The sequence below is a fragment of the Ammodytes marinus genome, assembly GCF_949987685.1.
Source record: "Ammodytes marinus genome assembly, chromosome: 4".
Classification (NCBI taxonomy): domain Eukaryota; kingdom Metazoa; phylum Chordata; class Actinopteri; order Uranoscopiformes; family Ammodytidae; genus Ammodytes; species Ammodytes marinus.
Window position 1 is genome coordinate 10925843 of NC_137233.1, and position 27962 is coordinate 10953804.

Genomic DNA, 27962 nt, shown 5'->3' on the forward strand with positions numbered 1-27962 from the left:
GTCGGCGTTGTTGGTTCAGGTTCAGGTTTAAGATTATGTACTTTTTTGTTGTCTGTTTTGGACAAAGCCAAACGTTTTTAGCTGATCAGAAAATGTAAAAACGACACGTTAGCACCTCCTTCATACACATTCGTACAGTCATATGAGCTGCTGAGTTAAATCACAGCCAGTCAACAGGTTTGTCTGAAAGACAGAATGCAGTCTGTCGGGTTAGGCACAGTAAGCAGAATAACCTGTTAACGTTTCTGTTTGTCTGCCATGTGTCTGTTTCTGTCTGCTTTTACAGCAGCAACATTCCTTCAGATTATAAAATGTATATTCAAATATGTGTCATATGATTATTTATTTTTTAATACTCTCGCCAAGTTTGTGGGAAACAAAGCTCGTAGGGGTAACAGTTTTTACTGGCTCTGTGTTTAATCCACATGGCTTGAATTTAAAATAGGCTCGGCTCTTGGTGCTGGCTTTGAAGTCAGGCAGGGTCAGTTTAAGCCACAATCTTTTGATGCAACACTGATAGAGAGGACGATCAGATACCGTGGGGCAAGTTCTCTTCTCTTGCTGGTCTTGTTAGGTCATGGTTGATAGCCAAAGTTGACAGTTTTTAAGAACTACTTTCTTTTAACATGTGGAAATGATGTTCTGAAGAAAAAAAAAATCAGTACAGCCAAACAATGTGTCCTTGGTAAATGAGAGACGCCAAGAAGATGCCTAATAATAGATTTTGGTTCTGATGGGTAAATCTGGAAAGGATTAAGCATTCTGCTGCTCCGACAGATTCCCCCTTCATTGTTTTTATACAGCATGAACACTTTAGGCCTCCCGATGTACAACGTGGTCTTTTTTTCTTTCCTTTTTTCGTTGAGCGTACTTCAACTACTTTATGTTTCTCAGCCGTTGTGGATTGAGCATTTCATTTATGCCGTGTTACTTGTGTGGGAGTTAAATACGAGGGGAAAGTTTTACAACTTCACCCGTGTCATGGAGGTCAATTAGATTACCCGGGGTAATATCCCTTTAAAGTGGCCGTTTTCTCTAGTTTTACTCCCCAGCTGTGTTCCTTCGGGCCTGGAAGAGTTAATGAACATGTGTTTGCTTCATGAGGGTTAAAAGAATCTGTACTGCTAAGATGTTTTTTTTTTTTTAAGCGTACGTGTAATCAGAAACTGCAGAGACACTGTAGGAGTCTCAAGTCATTTGTGGTGATTTCGGCTGATGCAAGTGCTGCAGTCCATCCTTACTTTTGACTCTGTGGAGGGTTATTCCTGGGGTGCAGGTCTGTTGACCGTTTGTCAGCAGCCGCTTCACCCGTTTGTGCTAAACCCACACAAGAGCGGCTAATGAGCTTTTGCCCATTTGTGCAGACGTTGGTTGCTTTTTAGCACCATCCCCTGAAGTACTCGTCCAAATGGTGGACACTTGCCCCTCTGTCAACCCAGATCTGAACAAATACCACTTATGTCTGCGCGGTGAGCACACAGAGGGCCTCAGAGAGAAGCTGGCGGCTCTCAGCAGAAGGGCATTAATGACAGTCTGGAATACAATGTGCAGTTTGACACTAACTAGCAGCGGTTGGCTTGAAGAGAGCAGTTGATGAAGAGCATGTTGTGCTTTGAGCTATTTCTTACACCGATACGAGAAAATAAATAAGTGTTGCATCCTCTGGCACCAACCAAAAGTAATCAAATACATCTTTAAACACTAACAATTTATCAACATTGTATTCACGTTTAATGCACTGCACATGTTTACATATCCTCCAAACCATGAGGTTTTAGCAGATAAGCTTCCTGGCCTCCTATCCGGACCACTCAGGGGAGGAGCCGGGGAGTGGCCTAGAACAGTATAGTCTTTGTGTCAGCTGTCCTCAAGTTGCTAAACGTTTTAGTTGTTCTTTCCCTGGCGACCGACTGTTGGAAGCGATGCTCCACATAAATGTACTCCAACAAGGAAGAGTGCAGGAAAAAAAATGTGTGCGAGGGTATGTGTGCCAGCGCCTGTGGCTCCTCCAGCCTCCATTATAGATAACAGGAGGCTCACTCTCGCACTGGGCCCGTCTGGTGTTTCAGGAACGTGTGTGTATGTGTGTGTGTGTGTGTGTGTGTGTGTGTGACAGAGAGTTTGTCAGAGAGTGTGTGTGAGACCTGTGTGTCGCACTGGAACTCCAGTGACCCAAGGGCACTCATGTGAAACCCCTTTAATCCCTATGCTCAGAGTGTTATAGGTTGGGGGGATGATCACCTTTCTACAACACGGTTATTCATTTAGGTTGCTGCTAAAGTATAAAACAACACTGGTGTCAGAGTGATTTAGAGGGTGATCAGGCCTTTAGGAGGATGTGTGCATACATTTAATCGCAACAAATTTAGGCCCTGGTGCAGTGTTCTTTGTGTCTAATCATAGATTCCCCCCAGTGAAAATCCCCTCTATAAGGCCTTGATCAAAGCCAAGGCTGTTTTTAATGCCTTGTTCCAGGATTTATATGGCTGGATGAGTTATTGGCTGGCGCATTCTGCTGCAGTTATGCATGTCTTAAAGGTTTCACAGATTATGGCTTCAAACCGCTCCCCTCGCCACAAAATGACCAATTCAGGCTAGAATGGCTGCTCCGCTACATTCCCTGGAAAATTTCCGATTAAAATGCTGATTCAGGCTGTAAAAAAAAAAAAAGGCACTAGTGCACACTCTGCCCTGTTTTGTGTCAGTCTTTCCCTCTTCAGCCTAAAATGAGGCTTAATTATCCTCTTATAGTGTTACAATTCAAGGTAGACCACATAAGCAGCTGCGTCTAGCGTCGGTGTTGAACAATAAATGACTGAATCAGGCCTTATGTTCAAGCTCTGCATCCAGGACGTGTGATACTCGGAGTGTCTCAGTGACTCATTTTAGGGAAAGAGGCAACCTCGACTTACCTCAGATGGAAGTTAGCCTATTTCCACGCTGTGTGATTTTTTTACAAAAAAGTTTTGTTGTGGTTGAGTTTTAGGGTGTAAAAAAATGGAACTCAGATCTTTTTCACACGTTTGCATTCTTGCGTGCAAAACGTAACTCTGAACATCATTGTTTTTCTTGGGCATGCAGCTGCCGGTATCAAACTGCAAATGTTTGACAAGGGGTGCGTGCGTGTGTGTGTGTGTGTGTGTGTGTGTGTGTGTGTGTGTGTGTGTGTGTGTCTCAACTTTTCCCTGTACCTCTGCTCTTTCTGTCTCTCCTGCCTGTGTGAGCTGTTGGCTGTGCGGCCCTCCTCTCACTCTCAGCTCTGATTGTTTCCTGAGCGCCGTGCCAGATAGGAAGTAGGAGGAAGTTATTGGAGGAGCTGGGGAGAATTTATTAGGGCCAAACACAGACACGGGAGGGAGAGGGGAGGGGAGGGTGGTGGTGGTGGTGGTGACTCTGGTTTATTCGGAGATGGGGGCTTGTGCTTTCATCGGTCTGAGGAAGGCTACGGTGACGGCGGCAGACTGTGAGCAGACAGGCCAACTCATCACCTTCAATTTATCTCCTTAAATAAAGCAGTTAGTGAATACGGTTACACATGTGTATTTGCTCTGAATGCATCTGTGTGCGTTTCCGAGTGTCAGGGGGAATAAAGCTGGCTTTTTCAGTTCTTGTCAGAGAGCTGCTACAGCTTTCCTGGCCTGGAACCTAAAATGTTTTCTTTATCTGTAATCTGACCTTAGTGAGCAGCTGCTCCTTCTGCCACTGAGTCCTGTTGTTTCTCCTGACAAGTGTGTGTGTGCTTGTGTGACTGCTGGTGTGTGTGTGTGTGTTTGTGTGTGAGAGAGAGGGGGTCTCACTATACATCTGTGAGCGCCCCTCAACCTTAACAAGATGTGTGGTTTTTCGTGTGAGGGACTTTTAGGCTTGGGATTTGTTACTGTGTGTAAATGTTAAGTTCAGTGGAGGTGTGTTTAACTCTCAGCTAAGCAGGGGGGCTTTCGGCTGCCAGCAGGGGTCTGTTCTCTGCCAACAAGTGTCCCAACTTAACAAAGGCTGCATTTTTAAAGACATTAACCATTCCTGTGGTGTATTGGCTAACATACAGATGGGTGGTATATACAGTACATCATGCCAGTGGGCAATGAGGGAAAGGTATGCAAACACGCCAGGCTCGATGGATCTCCAGTGGAAGAGACACATTTGAAGTCAATCTGTTTACAATCTGCTTTGCGACATGAGTCAGTAGAATTGAGTCATGGTAATGGGGTTGTTACACATCAGAGGGGAAAGCAGATTTTCACGTGGGGATGGTTTACCAATATAACATCATTTAATACATTTATGTTTTACCTTTAAGCTGCTTTGTTCGGCATTTTTATATTTTTTTTACAATGTGTAATGTAAAAGGACTTTTTTATAGAGATGAATCATGGGACAATTATCGCCTGTGTCTATTTTAGCATCTTTCAGGTCATTGTTGTTTTTTTAAGAGCAGTAACTTCACTGTTTTGGTTAAATCTAAATGATCGTATCAGTGTTGTTGTTGTTCATTTAGCAAAAACCTCTGATGAACACTCTTAACGCCACCTGCTCAGCATCAAATGGAAACCAGACAAAGTAAGCAACTAGAAGGTTGAAATAGTGCAAGATTTAGCATCTAAAGAGCTTGATATTTCCCCCATAAGAAGGTGCAGATATTATTCGATTGTTGCGAATATCACCTGCCGGTGCACACGCAGAGAGCGACAGTGGGGTGAATGTTTATGTGCCTACAATGGCTGAGCAGGTAACAATCCTTCCCAATGTCTGTTTTGATGGTTTTTATCATGTTTTATCGCACTTACTGATCTGAGATGATGCTAGATACCTCGCTGCTTGAAGACCGCAGTGCATTAATGTGATGACGTAGGTACGAGGGAGGGGACTGCTAACTGCAGTCACTGACAGGAAGTTAGCTAAAAGAACCATTTCGCTCACAGCACCTTTAAGTTACAAAGTTTTACCTATGCATTTTATGTGGTTGGTTGGTGAGTAACTCTTAACGTTTGTATCCGCTCCCAATGTGACTCTTGCGTCTTCAATCCAATAGACCAAAGGCTTAAAGATGGTGGCCTCTTTAGTTGTTGTCATTTTATGCTTCGGTTTAATTTTAAAATTTAAAGACTAATGTCAAAAAAGGTCATGTTTTGATGCATCTGACCCCCCATCAAAACGTTTTTTTGATGCTCGAGTTCAGGCTGTCTTCACAATATGCAAATTAAAAAAATTCTGACTGTTGTGTTGCTTACGAAGAGGAGCTTTTTATGTCGAAATTCAGAGTGTTACCACATTTGGAGTTTGGAAATACTTAAGCAAGCCTTCAGAATTAAATAAATGTGTGAACTGAACTTCAAAAACATAAACTATGAACTATGAAGTCACTTACTGTACACATAAAGTACTCTGCCTAACTTTCAAAACAGTACTACTGTTGGAGCTCAATGGGCTCGCATGGCTCTCATGGTGGGATGTTTAGTCTCTGAGTACATTTCTATGATCCATCCTGTTTGGTCTTAGACGCCGGGAGGTTGCACCAATGTTCCTTTCTCACCATAAAAATCTGAGACATGACACAGAAATTTTGACTCAAAGTCTTGCCGAACGTTAGTCTTTGAATTCCACTGTCTTAAGTAGAAACCCATCTGGTTGGTCCATCTGAGAGCACCAGGATGATGTCATGTTCAGTGGAAGATACAATTGAGGAATAAAAACTGGCAATGTGAAAAAAAGAGTAGAAATGGGTTAGCTCTGCTTTCTCTGAGTGAATACGTGCTATTGTATCAACTCCCGAATGCCATGCCTTCCCTTTGTTATTACTGAGACACACAGGCTCTGTTTGTTTTCCTGCCTGTAGGTGTTTGTGAGGGATTTCCTACACACTGAAAGCACACTTAAAACAAATGCCTCCGATGGAGTCCCTTTCCTGGTTTAGGCTACACCGACAGCTTTCCTCCATGTGACCCAGCATTCTGAGAGTGACTCAGTAGAATTACTGGAATTCACTAGAACCGCACACAATCCCGTCTAGGAAAAAAAAAGGGAGAAGCAGGTTTGGTGCCAGATAAACTCTAGTTGGTTCATAGATGGAGTCGGAGCAGAGATAAGCCGTTTGCTGAAAACAGACGGCAATGTGATCGGGGCTGGGAAACTGGGGGAAGAGGGATTCTGGTGCATGAATGGTGCCATTTGAATGAACGTGAGAGGCAGGCACATAGCTTTGCAATGTTATTCCTGCTGCACATTGAGCGTGAGGGGAGGTGTGTCCCTGAGTTTTGTCTTAAATATCAGACCAGCGTGTCATTCAATTAAGATCCTTCAATTCCCTCACATTTGCCAAACACTTAAAAGGAGTCTTACAATGCAGCTTACAATTACTTCCATTGTCCATGAATCTGGAGATAATTTTCTCGGCTAATCAATTTCTCGTTAGGGTCTATACAATAACAGAAAGGCTGAGCTCCAAAACTGTAAGGATATCCGGTTCAAAGTCACATTAAAATAGAGAAGCTGAAAGTCCGTACAATACAAAGCTGGAACCGGGGCCTTTTTGCTTGAAAAACTACTTATCAGATGCATATTTGTTTTTTTGTTGATGGATTAATCATCTGTCTTTATGTCGTATCTTATGTGTGCAGCTCCAAGTATCAGTGTCATTGTGAGCCATTACTATGTCGTGTTTCTCACTAAAACTTACACTGCACTTTTTAACAACTGTTCAAATATAATCAATATTGTTTACAGCAGCAGTTTCTCCTTTTCAAATAACAATGCAGACAGTAAATCATGTTGGATAATCGAATCCTGGTGATTTTCCTCATCTTGAGTCTTTTCATTGGGACTCTCCAACCAGCCGTTGAATTTGAGTCTGTTAAACCGTTCTTATACCACTAACTTGATAATCGTATCATGAAGTCATGATGACTATTGTCCTGCTTTTCGTTCAAATCCTGTGACTCCAATAGAGGATGTATTGAAAAAACGGCTCCACTGACAATGGCCCTGCCTCTAGTCTGAGCTCTGAGCGATACAAAGCGGGAGCGTGTTCACTGCTGATGTTGCATTCCAGCTGGAACAATCCCACTGTTTTCCAGACCCCAAAGTGGACGCCTAAATTGGACAACACCCCCCCCAGCCCCCTACCCTCCCACCCCCCCAATTCCCCCCACTCCTTTCCCTAACCCCAACCCACATACACACACCCCCTTTTCCCCCTCTTCAACCAACCAACCAACCAGCCCACCACCCACTCCTCCCATACACGCATCCCCTGGTCTCCTGTCCTTATTTGGGTAGAGACGTTCTGAGCGCGGAGGGGTGGGGTGGGGTGGAGGGCAGAGGAGGGAGCGTCGGGGTTGACACAAGGGAGGCAGGAGGAGAAACAGTGAGCACTCGCGAGCCCTTTCTTAATAAGGACATGTCTGGAATTCAGGCCCCTCTCTGTCGGTGAAGAGCCTCTCTTTTTTCGCAGCACCTCACTTGAACAAACTCTCTCATGAGCACTCAGGGCTCCTTGGAGGTCGTCGGAGCTGCGCGTTACTCTGAGCACTGTCTACTGCTCTTCACAGCTCGCATTGCGGAGGAGGTTTGCGGTGTTTTCTCTGCTATAATTGGAGATAAACAATAGAGCGATGGCCCCTCCCTTTCTCCCTCCCTCACTGGGCCACCACCAGTCTTTTTTGATTATTACCCCGGCTGCACTGAAGCTGTTGCCCCACACTAGCACCTGTGCATTCACTAATGAAATACTTTGAGCTGCCTGAAAGACATTTTCACACCAGACCACACAAACAACATCTGCTGTACTGGTGGCCAAAGCACAAATGCGCACTTAAAAGTCACACTAGTGTTGATGTCAATGGCTGTTTGTGCATGTAGATGTTTTAGTTTTTAAATTTATACCAACACCCAGGTTACGGACAGCAAGAAGATGTAATTTGCGCCTTATGTTATAATTTGACATCTAAACATGAACTATAATCATTAGTCAATTTATTGCAAAAATTGAAAGTTTATTGGCATCTACTTTAAAAATGTCATTATAGTTTTAGTAATTTCACTGCAAGAAGGACAGATATTCGCTGGTTCCAGCCTCTCTAATATCCTTAATTTTGTCATGCATGATATTACACTGACGGTTTTGATCCAGCCGTGTGATCCGTCTGTGAGGACTGAGACACATCACTTGAGCTGCTGATAAGTGCTCAGTTTCAGTGTTGAGTTTTAACACCATGACCCTGTTGCAAAGGGTCCTCCATAAGTTAACCAATACCCTTTCAGCTAAAATTAGCAGCTTGACTTGTGGATATTTGGCAAACTCTCGTTTGGGTTCCGTGATGTGACGTCCATACATTTCAGGTGCTTTATGTTGAGTGTGGTTGAGTATCACTGCAGGAATCGTGGAAATGGTCTTCCTGCCTTTGATCTCTTCTAATTCCTCTTAAATGATGATGGGAGAGGAACAGAAGCCTCACTAATCCTCCTATGCTTTTTCACCAGTTTGTGGATCTTGGATTATTCGATTTAACTGCAGTGATTATGAATTGTGAATCCTTTTGAGAGATAAATAGAGACGGGAGATTTTAGCATGAGATATAAATGCATCTTAAAATAAACACACTTTTGGTGGCACTGTTTTGGTGTAATTATACTATTAACAATCATACAAACTTGTGTGGAGTACAAGAGTTTCAGTGATTGTTAATGTTGCTTAAAAAGCAAGTCATTAGTTAAACTGAATTGTTCTGTTACAGGGATCATCCTGTATAAGTCGCATGTGGCGTATAAAGGCAAACAACACAACTGAAAACTGATCTTATGTCATACTCCTTTAACATTGAATCAAATTGAACTTAAAATGTTAACATAATTTAATCACCCAAAGATTCCCCACTGGATCACTCATTTTGGCACTTTCTGCATTTATCCATTTATGCTTCTTTTTGTCCGCATCTGCAGAAATGCTAAAGCAGAAAGACAAGCATCCTGGGAGGATAACAGTTACCTCATGTTCTTCCATTTCTGAAACAATACAATGCTGAAAAGGCAGCTTGAAAAATACTTAGGATCTTTGCTTGCAGTCAGCCATAAGCCAACCACATTGGGACACAGTTCCCAGACCACAAGAATTCTTTGAGGCCAGTGCTGATTAGTGAGGTCTTTAAACTTCGTTTTATGGAATATCTTGAATTCATTTGGCCATTTAAGAGAAATAAAATATAGGAAATTATATTAATGCTTACGGTTAAAATTGGTTATTCGTACAAATGTAATGACTGCAATAAAGAAAATGTCAAACAAATCCTAAGTAGTGACCAGATGAGTTACTTTACATTTGTTATGCTAAAGTCTCTCTCATTATACTTTACATGAACTCTTTAATTATTCCATTTATGTGTGTTTTTAAAGAAAACCCGTCAACAAACTTGGGAGGAATTAAGTTTGCATAGTCTGGAAGCTTTTACTTAGCTTGTAGACAGAATTGAATGGACCAATTCTCTGTCGTGTTTAGTTTATCCAATAAAAAAATGCTTAATGTGTTAATAGCCGTGTTGCTACGTATATTCAAAATAAGGAAACAAAGGAAGAAAGTAATTCACTGTCCTGACCTGTTTGCTCAGTGGTTACCACACTTCAGTGTGTTAAGACGTAGGCAGAACAGCAGCAGATCTATTCTGAGAATACTCTTCCAAGATTCATGAAACTTGCTCATCCAGCACAAACTTCAAAGGGGGTTTTTCAGGCTTCCGCATACCTGGCTGATTACCTCCGCATATAAACGTCACAAAAATAGAATTTGAATGAGACAAATGGTGCCTCGTAATTATATAGTATGACAGATTTAATGAAAGAGTAATTGTTCCATGTGATGATACAGGAAATTCATAGTTTTACAGTTATTTGGTAAGGGCTTGTCAGCAGGAAGGCGTCACATGACCTGCAATTCAGACTGTGGCCACCAGACCTGTGTTTGTATTTTTGGCTATTTTTCTTTTGTTAAAAATAAACTTATATCGACTCACGTTCCTGAATTGCAGCTATGCACGTATTATGGTTTGAGCGGAGAAGTGTATTTTTTTAGAGAATGTGGATGTACAGTATTTCTAATTAGAGCACACTTGTTACTTGGAAGTGTTTGATTTTTACATTAGTTAAACCGTGTATGCATTTCAGGAAAAGCTGGGGATTTTCTATATTTTTGTTAATGTCAACATATCTAATGAATATAAAATCCAAAAATGTATTAGTGTATCTCTCAATTCTGTTCTGACGTTCCCCCTTTGTCTTTGGCACTCCGTCCGAAGCCCATTAAATCCAACCATAGAAATAAATCCGGCACAAATATAGTTTCATTCTTAATCAAGACTTAGTAACATCCTTGCTTGAACAGATGGGCAATGCAGTTCTTAGCATACAGTGCCCAAATAAAATGTATATTTTTTCAAACTGGATTAAAATACTACATTTGTTGGATACTATTTGCAGCTGCGGATCAATCCAAATTTGATGCACTAGTGATTATTTACCAGGATACCACCAGAATATAGTGGGTGTTGGAGTGACCAAAGAAAAAAAAAATCTACAGCACCCATGCATATAATTATAAAAACATGTCACTAATTACAGTGTGGCACACTGGTGTGTTTGAAATACTTTTTGACAACAGTGGAGACACAGAGGATGAATAGGCTATATTGGGCTTTTGGGTGCACACAGACAGTACTTTTCCAATCATTGTCACTCACTATAGTTAATATTCAATACAAGCCGCTAAGCAACTTTTTTTCTTTATTCCACAGATCCCTCGCAGATCCTTTTGATATTGGGGCTCGGGGTCGGGCCCAGGGGGAGCCGCCACCATTGCGTCCAACGAGTGGAGCGCCAACGGTAGCCCAGAAGATGGGCTGGACGGGGACAACGAGGACAAGGGCCTGGAAGGGGACGCGGAGGGCGTGTGGAGCCCGGATATCGAGCAGAGCTTCCAGGAGGCCCTCGCTATCTACCCGCCCTGTGGCAGGAGGAAAATTATCCTGTCAGACGAGGGAAAGATGTATGGTAAGCACTAAGCAGTACACTGGATAACAGCCAGAGCAACAAACAAGAACAACAATTACATGGAAATCAGTCCCAAAATGAATCCACAACAATGAAAAAAAAAAAAAAAAAAAAAAGCATCTATCCCACAGAGAGTTGTGGTTTAAGCAGAACAAACATCCACCATATTACCCTTGAACAAAAAAGAGGAAAAATACTTTCTTTCCTCTTGGGCTGCTGTCACGACTTTGACACAGAGATGAATGTTTTCTTTCCACACAGCCCTCTTAAACAAGTCTGTACCTGTCGTGCTGTGTGACCCAGGGGCAGGTTCTTCCAGTCGCACCAGCGCTCCAGAGCTGGTTATTGCTGTCCTGAGAGCATCTCAGCTCCGCTCCCCTTTATCTACACCTGTTCTGAGTTTTTTTTTTTCTTTTTCTTTACAACCTATTTTTATGCCCACTGTTTTATAGCCTCTCCTCTTCCACACCGCGCTTTCAGTCGCAAAAACCTGCTTTGTTTTGTTTTTTTCTTTGTTTTTTTTTATTATCGCTTAACGTCATCTGCCTGTTTTATCCCCACAGCGGTATTGCTGGGAGATTTTTGCTAGTAGGTTGACGACTGGTTAGAGCTGGTTTGTGGAAAAGTTTTGCGTTTGATGCTGGATGGCACGGTTCAATTAGCAATAATTAGCACAGCGTGAATCGAAACTGCGGAAAGGAAAACAGCACACTGGCATGTTGATGATTTGAGACATCAATTTGGTTTCAGAACTGGTTTTGCTCTTTCCTGCAGCGTGTTCATTAAAATGCAGGTGTTGAGCCTCTTAATGTCCAATGGAAAACTCCAGATTTATTAGTTGGTAAGTTGTTTGGTGGAATTACTGACATCCAGGTGTAGGAAATTGATCGCATTTGCTTTCCATTATTTTTGAACCCACTCCCCCATTCCTGTTGTTGAGACAGAGCCTGCTCTCTAATTAGATGTAGCTTTTGCAGTTGGACATTTTGCTGAGAAGCAGCAATAAATGTTGATCAGCAGGAATTGAGCTGCATTAAATTTACTGTTTGACTTGCCGCTGTCCTCAACAAACCCCTTTTTGGTTTTGTGAAATGATGTTATTTTCCCCATAGTGATTCAACTCCCTCGAGCTAAGTTCTGTAAGGCGTCCCTGCCCTTTCATTATTGTCCATTATTTCTCAAAAACTTGAAATTGATTCCTGCTTCAAGGCAACCATAAAAACCATCAATCATCACCACCAAAGTCATGGACTGACTGTGTATTTTAGAAACATTATGTTTTTAAAGCACTGTTTTTTGGGTGGCTTTTCTGCGCTTGACGTCAGATCGGATTCTTGTGGCGTGATTCAGCTTAGATGGAATCTCTTCCTATCATTCGTCAGGCAGATTTGGATATTCAAGGAGAAGCACATAGCTGAAATAACTCAGCCACTGTTGCAGCCTCTGTTGTTACTCCTGTCTGAAGGATCTTAGTAGTGTTTAAACTATTTGTCAAAAAAAGAAAAATTGATTCATTTCAATGTAGGTGTCTTGCTGTCACGCCTTAAAAAGAAAAATGGATCAGTGTCAAGTTATAACATCCAAAGTTAACATCACTTGAATGATCATGTTATAATAATATACTATGGAATATATAGTATAATAAAACTATAGACTATATTTGAAATGTTTCATGATATAACATGATAACACGTTTGTATGTCGAAAATGCAAAAAACATTGCGTAAAAAATATCTCAGTATTACAATGAACTATTAACTTTAACCAGATGTTGTTGTTAAATAAAATGTTTAGCATTGTAATAATATATAACACTATATATACAGTATATATTAAGAAAAGTTTATTTTTATAATGTGATAAACATTGAGTTCCACCAAACTTTTCACGAGTTAACATAATACTGATATGTTCTTATTTTCTGGTGTGGCAGCAATAAGCTTAAAATGAACTGACAGATTTAAGGATTTTTTTAAATGAGCTCCAGAACAGAAGAAACTGGATGCAGACTAAACTGTTGATACCATGTTCAGTCTGAGTAAAGTAAGCCTTTCTGATCATTTTTCAGTAATTTCATTTTTATTTAATATATCTAATCAAATCTATCAAATTACAATTTTAAGACATTATTGCACATATGCTCAAGAAATAACAGCATTTGTAAGCTTACTCAGAAAGACAAACATGTTTTTAATTTTTGCACATACCTTAAGCCCAAACCCCTGCTGCATGCATCTCTAAAGTTGCCTAACTAACTCCCCTGTCCTGTTTAGCAGGGCAGTGTTGTGTCCCAGGCTCTATACATTTGTCATGAGAATGTCAACAAAGAGGCCGGCCGTGCACAAACCTGCCCCCTTTAACAACAAACTGTCAGGACCCCTTTTAGAGGCCTGCTTTTTTTTGAGGGCACCAAACACCCTCTCCATTTACAATAAGTAATTTGAGGCTCAGCTGGCAGAGCCAAGGCATGCTACAGAAGAGAAGCCCTCTCACAAGGTGATTACCTCAGACATCTAAAAACTGCCCTGACGTGAGGTTAGGGGAATGTTAACGATTGCACTGTATGTAATACTGTCTACCTTGCAGTCTCAGACTCCCAGTGGCCTCCAAAAGCAGGCAAGTCATCCCTCCCATTGGGAATTCCACTTTTTCTGCCAGAGTTTTTTTTTATTCGATGGGAAACCTTTTCAAATTTCCATTGCATTAGCAAGAAGACTGCTATATACATGTTTATTTTTTTCCTCTGCAAACGTGTCTAGACTTCCCAGAAGCATTGCCAGTCATTTACGCAGCCCAGGGGTGACAAAGAGTTTAAAGCAACATAACACTTATTTTAATAAGTCACATATGTTAATAATCACTTCAGTAGTTTCAGGACATGAACAGCACTTAAAGAAGCTTAACTCTACTTTGTGATGTAACCAGGCCATAGTGGTAACTGTTACTTTCGAACTCATTTAAAAAAAAAAAAAAGTGGATTATGTTATAACACCTGTGTCACATCTACCACAACTCAGGAGACATCTTTGATAATAGCACTTTACCTTTCCCACACACTTTTTGATACCACTCTCATGTCTGTACAGTTAGGCTGCAACCAGCAGCAGGTAAACTTAGCTTAGCATAAAGACTTGAAAAAGAGTGAAAGCTAGATTGGCTCTGTCCAAAGGTAACAAAATCCACTTTCCAGCAGCTTTAAAATATCTTTAGTTTATTTATATATAAAGAAGATATTACAAATAATTTTCTTTTGATTTGGAGCTGCTTCTAGATGGATTTTGCTAGGCAGGGTAGGCCTACCGCTTTCCAACGTTGGTATCCTCTCCTCTAACTCTCTGCAAGATGTTTGTTTGCATAACTTTACAATTTAATGAATGCACACTGTCTGAGTTCGCTGCTAGGTGATTATCTGCAGTGTCATTTGAGAAAAAATTAAACTAAGAGCAAAAAGATTTAAAGGAAACTGTGGCTCAGAGACATTTGTTCTTTCTAGGATGAAATAGTTGGCACATTTTACAGCCTAAGTTCAGAGGAAGTATCTTCAGAAGATGAATGTTTGTGACAAAAAAATGTTGCCTTTCTTGTTTTGCTTCGGGGCTGTTCCGACATGTTGTTCCCCTGCGTTTCTGGCCTAGACAGGTATGTCAAACCCCAAGCACACAAACACACACACACACACACACACACACACACACACACACACACACACACACACACACACACACACACAGCTCCTTTTCTATCAGCCCTGCAGCTGTCACTACTTGCAAAGCACTCTGGGTACCAGAAAATGAGAAAGGCTTCATTGCTAGGGGGAGGCTTATGTCTCTTTTGACCTTTGAAGGCCACATTATGAATTAGCAGCAGGTTCAGTGCATGTGCAAAGTTGTGAGAAAAGAGGTATGTAAAGGTATGGGAGGGGGGGCTGTGCACTCTGTAATGATGACTGTGCAGGCCTTCCCTGTCAGCCCCCTTGCTGAGATGTTTGGAATGTTTTCAGTCATGGCTGAGCAGTATGTTAGCAATTTAGGATTACCTCAATGTTATGAGAAGGGAGGAGGCAACGGGCTCAGGAGAGAGAGAGAGAGAGAGAGAGAGAGAGGGGGAAGATTACCTTTTTGCTCACTATCTTAGCGTGGAAGTGGAAAATTCCAGCGGTCATGTAGTAAAAGAAAGGGGATAGGCGTGTCCTGTCAGGGAAGAGGTTAAGAATGGCCGCCTGCAGCGATGTGAGCCGGTGTTCAGCAAGAAAATCATGAGCAGCTCAGCTCACAGAGAGAGAGAGAGAGGCAAAGGAAAGGCAGAGTACAGGGGGGGGAATTAGAGGTGAAGGACAAGCGAAGGCTCTGCACGCAATTGTGCGTCTGTCTCTGTTTTCGTGCACCTGTCATCTTCTCCTGCTGTGAGGACCCACCAGCCTTTTTCACCGTCTCTCCGACCCCCACCACGTCAAGTCTGAGCAGATCTCGGCTGCCACAGCTGCAGCAGCCATTAACAACTGAGAGATCTCGTCCTCTATATTTCCTCTGCCGGGGTTTGACAGAGCAATGTGTAGAAAGCACTAAATATCTGAAATAACCGGTCGTACTGGGTCACTGTTTAAAAAAACAGGCAGAACTACTTATTATTCATAAAAGTTGCATGTGCATAGCAGGAAGTCCTAGGAAAAATTCAATGCCAGGTTGTGATATTATTTTAGGTATAGGTCATACAGCTACACGTTTTGTTTTTGTAGGCATCAACTCAACAGCCTGATCTTAGTGACCCAGAGCCTGTTGAATAAACTCTGTTCAGTTGGTTGTCGTGCCTTAGGATTGGGGTTGAGCGCAGGTCCGCTGAGTGTTTATGTTACCCCTCCAAATGTGTTGTCTGCTATGGTTTACAAAATGTGATGCAAGGGCGTGAAGTGGAAGATTAGGTCTGATAAAGTTCTGATTATCTCAGTGTTTCGGAAATCCTTTGCCATCATTCTGTAAACAAATCTTTTTTGTCATCAAGTACAATTGTATATCGTGTAGGGATGCAACTGTTGACACAAACCAACTCTATGCACCAGTATGATCGTGATCCAGCTTGTATTTTTCCATTAAGAAGAAAAGGCTGTGCCTGTAAATGTGTCTTATAGTTCAAGTTCAAAGTCATTTCAACAGTCAACTTTATAAAATTTCATTTGAAGCTGGATTTATTTCACGGACCCGCTTCAAAGTTGCGTCTCTGCAGCAAACTGCATATCACATAAAACAAAAGCAGTAATTTAGAATATCACAAAACCCACCATATGGTGGAGTAAAAACCCCCGGAGAAATCATCTCAGATCACAACCACAGAACTGCACTGTTCAACAGATGAACAAAACACATTTTTGATTTACCACACAACCTCCCAACGACTGTGTTCAACACTATCTATATGGTTTTCTATTTTTAATGATTAACATAATGTGAATAACATATTTAGACTTTTGTTTTACTGAACCTCAGCGTGGAAAGTCCTGAAAGTCTGCTGTCTTTATAGTTTGTCAAGCTCTGTACAAAAGGTGAGTTCACCTCATTGCCTCAGATAAGTTTTTATCTTTCTTAGTAAAGCCTGTAGCACCTAGTTCATACTGTGCATGGTACTTTGCAATCAGATATCTGTGAAATGCATAGCAGAACTATATAGTTGGGCCCATGTAAAGTCGTCCCCCCCCCCCCCTCTGCTCTTCAGCTGAAGAGATTGAGAGTGACAGTTGCGCGGGGGTCGAACTGGCATTGTTCTTTCTCTGCCATCCTTAGCTGGGATGGTCGGCAGCAGGTGCTGCTGTCCGTTGCCTGCAGGGTCACACTGTGGTGTTGTTTTGAGAGAAGGGGCTGCTTTGCTGCCAGGTGGCAGTTGTTGGCAGAGACAGTTTGGCTTTGTGTTTCTTCCAACAAGAGTTACAGCATCAGCTGCCCCTTTAACCGACGACCCCTTTACCCCAACCTAATGGCCCTCACCCCGGCTCTAACCCCTGCTTCTTTCAGAACTGGAATCGCATACGAGCATGTGTGTGTGTGTTAGCCCAAGCTCTGGCTGTGTTCGCAGGCCCAGGCCAATCAGACTGGCTAGCACAGATGTGACAGGCTTAGAGGAATGCTAGGAATGCGGAGGCGCTGGAGCGGGCGTGTCCATCCTTGGCCTGGGGGGAGAAGGGGCCGGGCTAGCTCAGTATCGGCACAGTTCAGCTCTGCTCTACTGGCCGACCGCCGGGCTGACTGGCTGGAGAGCACGGTGAGTGCTGCAAGCTGGAGATGGCCTGCAGTACTTTTATGGTAATTGCACTAACCAGGGCCTTCTGGAGGCCAAGTGCTAAAGAGTGTGTGAAAAAACAGGACTTGTTTCTCCTGTCATTATGTGTCTGGTTACTCTAAAAGGCTGTTAAACCGTAGACTTCTTAGACACACGGTCTATTGTGTGTGCTGAAAAAGGCACATCTTGACTGCTTTTTGTTGGTCTCAAATTCTGTCAGCATATTTAGAAGGTCATTATTCATAATGATACAGCGGTTCAACCTCTCTCTTCGGCCCAATTTTCAGCCACAGAAACCCAGAAAACGTGACTTGGCAAGGACAAGAAATGAAATATACTGCACTGATTTCCCTTTGAGACAACATAATAATGATTTTTTGCGCTTATTATAAACCAACAATGATTTTTGCTTGATCCCAGCTGCACTGGGCTTAAAGGCTGCCTGTTAAATCTCATCGCAAGTCACTGATGTAAAGAGGACCATGGAAGCCCAGAATAGAAGCCTGTTCTCTGCACAACCTGTTTGTGCAGAATGTCGAGAGTAGATGCTATGTCATGAAAAACATGGTTCTGTTTTCTAAGCAATCAGTAATTAAGCTTCAGGGCTATGTGAGCAGAGAATAAATAAGGAGGTGTGAAACAAGCTGAAGAAAACAAGAAAGTCCTCCTTTTGCTACCTGTCTTTTTAAAATAATAATATATACTTTGGTTATAAAATATACTTTGGGAAACAGAGGCGTTATTGTTGCCTGTGACCTGTGACAAAAGTGTGTTTGCCCTGGGTCTGAGGAGCTCTGGGAAAGGTCAAACTGTTGTTCTTCTGACATATATGACCGACCTGTACTCAAGGTATAACAACAGTGCCATCTTCTGTCCAATACAGGGTATTATACCAGTCAAATGGACAAATGTCACTTCCTCTAACCATGTCTTGTATCCTTGTTTCTATTCCTGACCTTGCTTTCTGTGTTTACTTACAGGTCGCAATGAATTGATAGCAAGGTACATCAAACTGAGAACAGGAAAAACCCGCACAAGAAAACAGGTAAACAATTTTAGTAACTTTGAAGATTGGATGAAAAATAATCAGGCATGAGTTTGGTTTTAGTTACTGATATGGTACAAGACGTAACAAATACTTTACCAGAAGGATGAAAAATATTTAGTACTGCAAAAGCCGTTTTATAAAAGCATTAATAGTTTCTGATGACAAAAAAGTAGATTAAATGTTTTTTAAAGTATAAGTCTGGTTCTCGGAAGGATATACATGTTCAGTATATTTTGTATTCATAAAGGACCAAAATCAAAAATGGGTCTTTCAAAGTCCAACTCAACTACCATGTCTGTCGCTCTTATTCTACATTTAAATGGGACTATTTTCAGCGGCACATTCATATTCATTTGTGGCTCTAATGAGTATTCAGGGAAACCGCTGACTGTATGTGGGATTGCGATGTTTATATTCATCATAATGCAAAACTGTGGCTTACTGATGTAGTTTTATTGGTTTTAGACAACAGAAGTCTAATGTAGCTTGGGTTACACAGGCACTACATGTTAGCATCGGTTTATTGGTTGTTATAGCCTTTTTATGTCATTTGTTACTGAAAATGTAGAATATCGCCAGCCTTATCCTTTAAATAATTGTTTTTAGTTTGCATGAACTATTTAGAACTCTCACTGTAAATGTTATATCTTTGTAAGTATGTGTGTGTGCATGCATGTGTGTATGCATTAATCTGAGCGCATGTTGTTTTTTCTGCTCAAAAAAATTGTCTCACACCCCTTTAGGTGTCTAGTCACATACAGGTGTTAGCACGGAAGAAAGTTCGTGAATACCAGGCGGGTATAAAGGTAGGTGCTGCAAAGCTGCCTCAAGGCAACACTGACTGGGCGTCTCTTTCCTCTGTGGTTACGGCTTCTCTCTCTCTCTCTTCCCCTGTCTTCTCTCTCCCTGTCTCCTTTTGCTCTTCCCTCCTCTTGGCTATTCTTCTGTGCAGGTTTCTAGCCACTTGCAGGTTCTCGCCCGGAGAAAATCTCGCGAGATCCAGTCAAAGCTAAAGGTATGCGCTTCACGGCGGGCTCGGCGGGGCTGGAAATAGGCTTGGCTTTGCAATAACCTGCTCATTTGTGCACATTATTATCAGTCCTCAATGCGGGGCCACTCTATGCTAAATAAATGGATGGTAGCGCTTGGCAAATATAATACACTGTTTAACTATAAATCTGATTTTATCAAGGAGTTTATTCTCTGATACATCCAGCAGTCCAAAGTCCTGCTACTCTACCATGCATGCAGAGCACAAACAGACACACTTATTGTGTAGGTCAGAGGTGCATGATTAAATTAAACTATCATTCAGAGGTAAAAGTATATTAGGCTAGCTAACTATAAAGCTTCATCATTCATTCGTCATTTAGCTGCATGTAGCTCCAGCTCTGTATCTGTCTTCTGTGCTGGCCATACCTCTGCAGCATACTGTATACTGTATACTTCTCTCAGACTTCTTCATTCCCTAATGCTCTCTCTACTTTGACACTTTTAGTTCCCCTGAATGTGTCTGTGACGTGTTTTGTAAAAGTGGACAATCAAAAACTATTAATCTTTGACCCCTTTTGACTTTTCTTATAATTTTTCCAGTCACTTTTGTCCCTCTTAATGCTTTTTATTGTTTTTCCATAATCGCACATAGTGCAGACACGTGTAAACACTGAAGACATTGTGGCATTCTGTAGTGCTAACTTCAATTTAAATTAACCCCTTCATGCAGACTAATCCTCAGATTGGAAAGCAGCATCCATAAGTGATATGTTTTGTTTTAAATGAAACTGTAAAAGATAACTTAGCCTTAACTTTTCAGTGGTGTCATGTGTAGTTCAGTTCATTCATCAGTGGCTGGTTTGACGACTTATAAAGAAATGGATCAAACTCCTTTCTTCCGACATTTGAAGTGATTGTATAATGTGATGTTTCAGGACTTGCAAAGCAAGGTCGCCATATTATCGGCCTTGCTCTTTTCACAATGACATCATGGCATGCAAATTGTAAAATAATTGTCATTTTCCAAACACATTTTTTAAAGGTTTTGTTGGGAGTGTGTGTGGGGGGTCAGCATAACTAAGCCATTAATTGGCATTCTTCGCCTTGCATACCTTGGGAAAAGTCTGCTCTAAAAACCAACGGATAGCAGGACTTTTATTATGTGTGGTGCCTTTTCCCCCTCTCTGCTTGAAGGGGTTAATGATGTTTTCTTCTACTCTTTCTCTCAATACTTTTATACCTACAGTACAACCCTGTGTATTTTGTCTCCTTCTCACATCATGGCATTTTGGAGTTGACACATTCTTGAAGCAAAATGAATATGAAAAATACTATCTGGTCATTTAGGTTGTTTGTTTTGTTCAAATTTTTCAGATATTGGCAGAAAGACATTTGCAATGGCGTTCTTCCTTATACGCTTTAGCCTTAAGATGTTAAATATCAGCTAATGAACTGTGCATGCAGTTGTAGCCATAGCCGTGTCTTGTTCAAGTGTTTGTCTGGGCCTTTATGAAGTAAGGCCAAAGTAGTCTCTTTGTCAAAGAAAACACCACAATAAACTAGTTTCCAAGTCACTCTTTTAAATTCAGATTACAGACAGGGTGACTCCTCCCTCAAGGGAATAAAGTCAAATTGGAGCATCAGCTGAACAAACATGAAGTTAAAGTGTGACTGCTGAAATGGCTGCACACTGCAGTACTAGCTGTACATGTGATGTAATTCACTGAAGACCTGTGCATCAGTAAACCTCCAAGAATTGAACTGTCTGCTATTTGCATCATGTTCTTCCTCTGTGTATTAGTGGGAAACATCTTAATTATTTTAGATTTTAAATAATTATTAGAGTAAGACTAATAATTGAATTGCATTTTGATTTCTCCATTACCAAATGCAATGCAAAATGTTTGGCAAAATTGCGATACCTGCGATTAGTTAAAATATTGTGATAATTATGTATTGAGGCATTCTTCTAATACCATGCTTCCTACTGAACTTTGTAATTTCTAAACCAGGGAATAAGTCTTATTATTTTTGTATAAACAATATTGCACACTGTGTCTACAGTGCAAAAGCATGTAGTAGCAAACAAAGATTGAATTGACAAATGCTATGTCAATCAAAATTCTCTCAATTAGTCTTAACACATTGTTTAGAACTGCACAGTACTAATGGTTTCTCTCTTCTTTGATTCAGGCGATGAATTTGGTAAGTGAATCTGACTTGTGCAATATGCTTCCCTCCCCACCTTTTTGGTTTTGCAGCACCAGTGCACTGTCCCCTTGCTATGGCCTTCTGCTGGCATGGCGTCCCAGCACCCATTGCTATGCTACAATGAAGCAATGCTTAGGAAACAGCTACGCTTTGAACACACAATACTGCCGCACATCCTGCCTGATTAGTGTGATCCCCCAACCTCTGCCAAAAGGCAGAGTCTTGCTTGCTTTGTTTAGAGGTGGCACTCTTTGATTTGGTATCTCGCTTCTGAGGCATCTATCCTTTAATTGCAAAGTCATAGTTTAATTAGCTTAAGTGCATTCTTCGGTAAAAACATGAATAAAGAGCAAGAGGATGCATTTTAAAATGAGTTTGGTTGATTGTGTTTGCAAGTCATAAAATTTGTATTTCTTGTGCCAACTGTTTCACTCGTACCACTTTCATCTGCATAGTAAAACTCAAATTTCTTGACATAAACTTTTTGACATGAATGCAGGTCTGCATTCCAAACCAATGCACTCTCTTTATTCTCTTTTTCCTGTGGTGAACCCAATAACCCCATGAATTTAAATTTGTCTTATGACGACATCTTATATATCTTCTGTTCTTTTCTTTGCTTCATTCTGTGTAGCTGTTCTTCCAATAGTTTGTTAAATTGTGAGATTAAATGCAACAATTACCATGCAATAGGGGTTTTTATGGACTATTAAGTAAAGCAAATCTCAAGTTTAGCATAACTCTTCGAAGCTCTCCCCAGGGTAACTAATTTTAGAATGCAGGTGTTGCTTTAATATTCTATCAATCAGCTACAAATAAATGCAAACATCTACACCCCTAATTACATTTGAATTACATCAGTGTAAAAGGTTTAGGTTAGGGTGCCACCTTGTGGTTGACTCACGTAATTCCTCTGTATCAATCTACAGGATCAGGCATCTAAAGACAAAGCCTTGCAGAACATGGCAGCACTGTCGTCTGCACAGATCGTCTCCCCGAGTATGATCAAAAATCATCTTCCACCACTCCCTCCTGCTCCCTACCCACAAAACAGAGTGAGCCACGTGTGAACCATTCATATTCTGTGCAATAAAACACATACAGTTTTCAATTGTGAAAATTGTGGGTCATTCTACAAAAGCAACTAACAATGTTTTCTTGCTCTCCAGTTCTGGCCGATCCCAGGACAGCCAGGACCCTCTCAGGAGTAAGTAGACCCCTCTACTGAAGCCACCAGGTGTTACTGGTGTGACATCAGGGCGTGTTTATTTTCTGAAATGGGGCCATAGATGAATAAAAATATGAATTTAGAGGCTGAGTCAGCGAGGGGCTTAGCAATGATGTCAGGGCATGTTTAACGGATCACATTTTTGCACACCAGGCTGGTTCTAGATTTCAACCCGGGAAGGAATCCTGGGTTTGGCCGCACCAGCCATTCGTAAGTTTCCCCTAGCCGAGGTCCAACCGTGATCACAAAGCAGCACTAACTCTTCTTCTACACTGTTTTGTACTGTATGACTCCTGTACTGATGTAAAACACCACCAGGCAAATTAACTGCTTCAAATTCGATCGAAAAAAACAAAAGAAACGGGGAATACGAATCCCCACAGTGTTCGATGATTTGTGTTTACTGAGAAAACGACTAAAATGTTTAAATACATTTTCTTTGATTTGTCACTAAAAGCAAAATAAATCAACGCCATTTTGCATAATTAAGAAGCAATGAAGCAGGTGGACTTACGCCTAGCTGGTGCAACAACACATGCTTTCACTTCAACTTTCAAACTAACAATAACATAACAATAACAATTTTTACAATAAAAAGTTTTCATCAGAAATACAAATATAGCAGGAACCATGTGCCACAAACATCTGACGCAGACCCTGTATAGTAAAGGTCACTGTCTCACCGAACCAATCGTTTTTCTTTCAGTATCAAACCTTTTGCACCTTCCCCGTACCCAGGCTTATCAGGTCCTGGGCCACAATCCTCCATACCAAGTGAGTATGAATGTTAAGATGTGTCAGCATCTTTAAAAAATTAAGCGAAATGTGACTGTTTCATAAATGTTTGTGTGTGTGTGTGCCAGCAGGTTATGAACCCTTGGCACCTCCTCCTCCACCAAGTGCTACTGCAGTGCCAGTGTGGCAGGACCGGACCATCGCCTCCTCTAAGCTGCGAATGCTGGAATACTCAGCCTTCATGGAGGTCCAGAGAGACCCAGACAACGTGAGTGAACATTTACAATAAGACGTCCTGCATGGATGGATTACTTAGGCTGCATTCACTTGAAATCAGGCAGATGGTACTCGGTGGACGGCTGGTGACAACTCCTGCTGTTAGAAATGTGTTTAACAGCAGAATAGCTCTGCATGTCAGGGTTTCTCTTACTGTATCCTATGATATTTTGTCTGGTGCAGTGTTGTATTTACTATATCTGCCAGTGTAAGCTTTGGACAGAAGTCAGACAACCTATGTTTATCTCTTGCATGAACTAAATACTGAAATTTAGGTGCATTTAAAAAAAAATGAAAGTAAACCCTGAGAATACTGGTTCCCCTGTCACTGAAAGAGAGACAAAACAACAAGGAAAAAGACCCAGGCACTGTTGCCCCATAATCAGTCCATGCATGCAGCAACAAAAGTGATTGTGGTGATGGATATCATCTCTGACCCGTCAGGTTTGTCCTGATTTGGAGAACTTTTTGGTACCTAATGTACTAAAAACAGGACATTTGAAAACTGTTGACCGAAAGTGACACTAATAATACTCAGAGGTTAACCACGTCCTCCCCTGTCTGTGTCCCTTGCAGTACAGCAAACACCTGTTTGTCCACATTGGACAGACCAACCCCTCGTACAGCGACCCGCTCCTTGAGGCTGTGGACATCCGGCAGATCTACGACAAGTTCCCTGAGAAGAAGGGCGGGCTCAAAGAGCTTTACGAGAAGGGCCCTCAGAATGCTTTCTTCCTAGTTAAATTCTGGGTGGGTTGTTATTACATTTTATCATCTACAAGAAATTAAATTCAACTTGTTCATTTGTCATGATCATCTCTAACCTGATTGAATGCAAACCCCCGCCCTCCCCCCCTGCAGGCGGACCTGAACAGCAGTGGCATGCAGGATGGCCCTGGTTCTTTTTACGGTGTCAGCAGCCAATACAGCAGCCTTGAGAACATGACGATCACTGTTTCAACCAAAGTTTGCTCGTTCGGCAAGCAGGTCGTCGAGAAAGTAGAGGTACAGACTTGCTTCTTAGATTCTGTGTCCACTTTTCTAACAATTAATATTCAGTCTCTGGTTTTAACCTCACCTGTCTGTTTGCGACTCTGTGTGTGTGTGTGTGTGTATGTGTGTGTGTGTGCGTGTGTGTGTGTGTGTGTGTGTGTGTTGTAGACGGAGTACGCCCGAATGGAGGGAGGAAGGTGTGTTTACAGGATTCACCGCTCTCCTATGTGCGAGTACATGATCAACTTTATCCACAAACTCAAACACTTGCCTGAAAAATACATGATGAACAGTGTTCTTGAAAACTTCACTATCCTACAGGTAACATATCCTTATAGAAGTTATCATATTTTGACAAGAATGGTGTGAAATTTTGGGAAATATATGTATGAATTTCATTTTCTTCACCGAGAGCTGGATGGATGAGACGATCAATACCACTCTCGTGTCTGTATGGTCTAAGCTTAATTTAGCACAAAGACTGGACAACTATGGTTCCACATTAACCACCTTACAACCACAGTTTGTTGTTTTTACACTAGTTTGTGTACAGTGTGTTCATTGATGAGATTTAGAGGTGATGGTTGGAGGCTTTTGTTACCTTCAAACAGGGCCAGGCTAGCTGTTTTCCCGTTACCAGTCTTTATGCTATGCTAAGCTAAGCTAAGCTAACCGGCTGCTGGTGGTATCTTCACATTTAGCGTACAGACCCTAGTGTTGTGTGATTCTCATATAACTCTTGACAAGAATATTATAACCCAAACTGTCAAATTACTCCTTTAACAATTTAGGGAAATAAATTGACTCTAAACAGACTGTGCCCCTTCATACTTGTGACTTGACATTTTCCCTGTGGCCCTCAGGTGGTGACGAACCGCGACACCCAGGAGACCTTGCTCTGTATAGCCTTTGTTTTTGAGGTTTCCACGAGTGAACATGGAGCACAGTATCACGTCTACAGACTTGTTAAGGACTAACAGCTCTTCAGGGATGTTTGGAAAAAGCCAGACGGAAGCGTGACACAATCTCTCTTCGACCAGCTCAACCATCCAGGAAGAAAAAAAAATTACAAACTCAAAAACATTCAAACAATCCTAGACCGAACTAACATGGACATATTATACACTTTAACTAAAGAAAATCTTGCTCACAAGGAAAAAACAAGAATTAATCGCTCAACGTGCCTCAAAGAAATGTTGAAGAATTACGGATTGTTCGAACAACTAATTAGTTTCCATGTGTTTCAACATGCTTGAGATGAAGTGGGTAACTCTTACCAAGGTAATCGATGGAGCTTGAAATGTTTTAACTGAGGGAACGAGAACGTGTTTAGGGTTGAAGAGACTCTTCTAGAATTCAAGGGAACACACTCTGAGCAATAAGAGAAGTGTAAGATTGAAGGGATAGAGAGAACAGTACCATGGAAGGGGAAAACCAGAGCCGAGAGGTGTTGTTGCAGAAGGTCTGTTAAGTGCCTTTTTCTCCAAAGATAATGTCATTGCCTGCCACTTCGGATTGCCTTTATTACTACCTCTTGTTTTTCAAACAGAAAATCGTCAGACAGGTGTATTTTTCAAAAGAAAATTGGAAAGAGACCTCTCAGATCTACATCTGTTGAGGCAGTTTTTTTTTATTATTTTTATTCCGGCACACAGAGGAATGGGATGGGATAACTCATTTTCATGTAGCTTGTAGTTATACAAAAACATTGTCCCAAGTTTTACAGCCCTAGTGTACACAGAGAAGGTGTATTGTGTTACTTTACTATTTAGGTTCTGTTCTGCTTCTTTTTTATGTTTTAATACACCGTTTAAACATCAGGTCTTACAAGCATCAATCTATAACTAACTTTTGACACTAGGGATGTTTTGTACAATTGCTAGCCTGAAATAAAGCCAAGGCTTCGCCATCCTTATGAGATCCCCTGTTATTCCTCTCTGTTTGAAGACGTGTGCTTGGTTGCACTTAACAAGATCAAAAAGGGGAGGGGGGTGGGGGGTGAAGCAACAGCAGTGCTTATTTTCTGCCTTGAGTTATGTAGCCTATTTGGAAAAACAAATTAATTATTTCTGTACTGTGAGTCAGTGGATGTTAAAGGAATATGTGTTACATAGGAGTATTCTTTTTTTTGGGGGGGGTGGGGGGACTTTATGTTCATATTTGTAATTAAGTAACTCAGCACACAGACCATGGTTTTTAAGTGGAGAGAAGTAAATCACTGTTTCTTTTGTTTAAAAAAGAAATTGAATGCTGTGAAGTTGGTTATTTTGCTTCACCCTTCTCCTTGTTACGTGTGGAGAAGCTGCACGAGTTAATAAAGGTTCAGTTATTTAAGACAATTCTTTACTGACATTACAAATGAAATCATACAAAATAATTGTCTTGAAAGAGAACTATTGTCTCTGTGCTTTGGAGTATGACCATTGATTGTTATTTATAAGTTTGGAAGAGGGCAGGGCGGGGTACTGGAGATGTATTGATCTTTTTCCATTGTGATGGAGATGTTTAAAGTATTGCAGGACTCATATTAGAGACAGGAGAACTGTCATCCCATGGTTCCTGCTCGACAAGTGTCTACTCTGTGTGGTTCACTGGACAATTGTGCTATATAAGTTCAAATATACAACGTTGTATGGTGGAATAATTTCACCTGGCTTTGAATGTCATAGTTCACAAGCTACATACAATAACGCTCCTCCTCTGACAGGTTTCTCAATTTATGGTCTTTTATACAGATTTTTTTGTTGTTGTTGCCATTATCATGATTAATGTTTTGTTTTGATTCTGTTGTCATTTGACTTTCAGTGTTTGCCATATGCTTCACTGAAAATAATGTGTGTTTGTGCTGATATTGATAATTAATAATGAGATATCTAATGTATCATATTCTGAATGGTGTGGGCAGATTTTTTTGTTTGTTTCATTGTTTTATTTTGGTTTATGGTGGTTTACTGTTGTCTTTGTTACCATTGTGCATTGCAATTTTATACTTCAAAGTAGAGGTTGGACTATGTAATCAAACAAATGTATCTAACAATAAAAGAAGCATGGTGCCTTTGGGGCCATTTTCCCCCAGAAAAAAACGTATTAAACATGTTTTTAAATTTGTTTTGTCCTCTGTGGTTCTTTTCACACTGATTTCACTGAGGTGCATGACACCATATATTTTGTTAGTGTTAC

General features: G+C 41.1%; 1 protein-coding gene across 4 annotated transcripts; it reads left to right on the forward strand.

Moving 5' to 3' along the window:
• The first annotated feature begins 10900 nt into the window (after positions 1–10900).
• tead3b (TEA domain family member 3 b) lies at positions 10901–27890 on the forward strand. 4 transcript variants are annotated; one of them, XM_080026808.1, is made up of 13 exons: positions 10901–11031; positions 18279–18343; positions 19090–19152; positions 21533–21544; positions 22480–22605; positions 22720–22757; positions 22932–22988; positions 23485–23552; positions 23642–23781; positions 24366–24539; positions 24651–24794; positions 24951–25103; positions 25646–27890. In XM_080026808.1, the coding sequence occupies exons 1-13, from the start codon at positions 11025–11027 to the stop codon at positions 25757–25759; spliced, it is 1161 nt and encodes a 386-aa protein (XP_079882934.1). In that variant the 5' UTR covers positions 10901–11024; the 3' UTR covers positions 25760–27890. The 4 variants fall into 4 exon arrangements, with proteins under 4 accessions (XP_079882934.1, XP_079882935.1, XP_079882936.1 ...); XM_080026809.1 differs by having other exon boundaries at positions 23645–23781; XM_080026810.1 differs by lacking the exon at positions 22932–22988.
• The last annotated feature ends 72 nt before the right edge of the window (positions 27891–27962 follow it).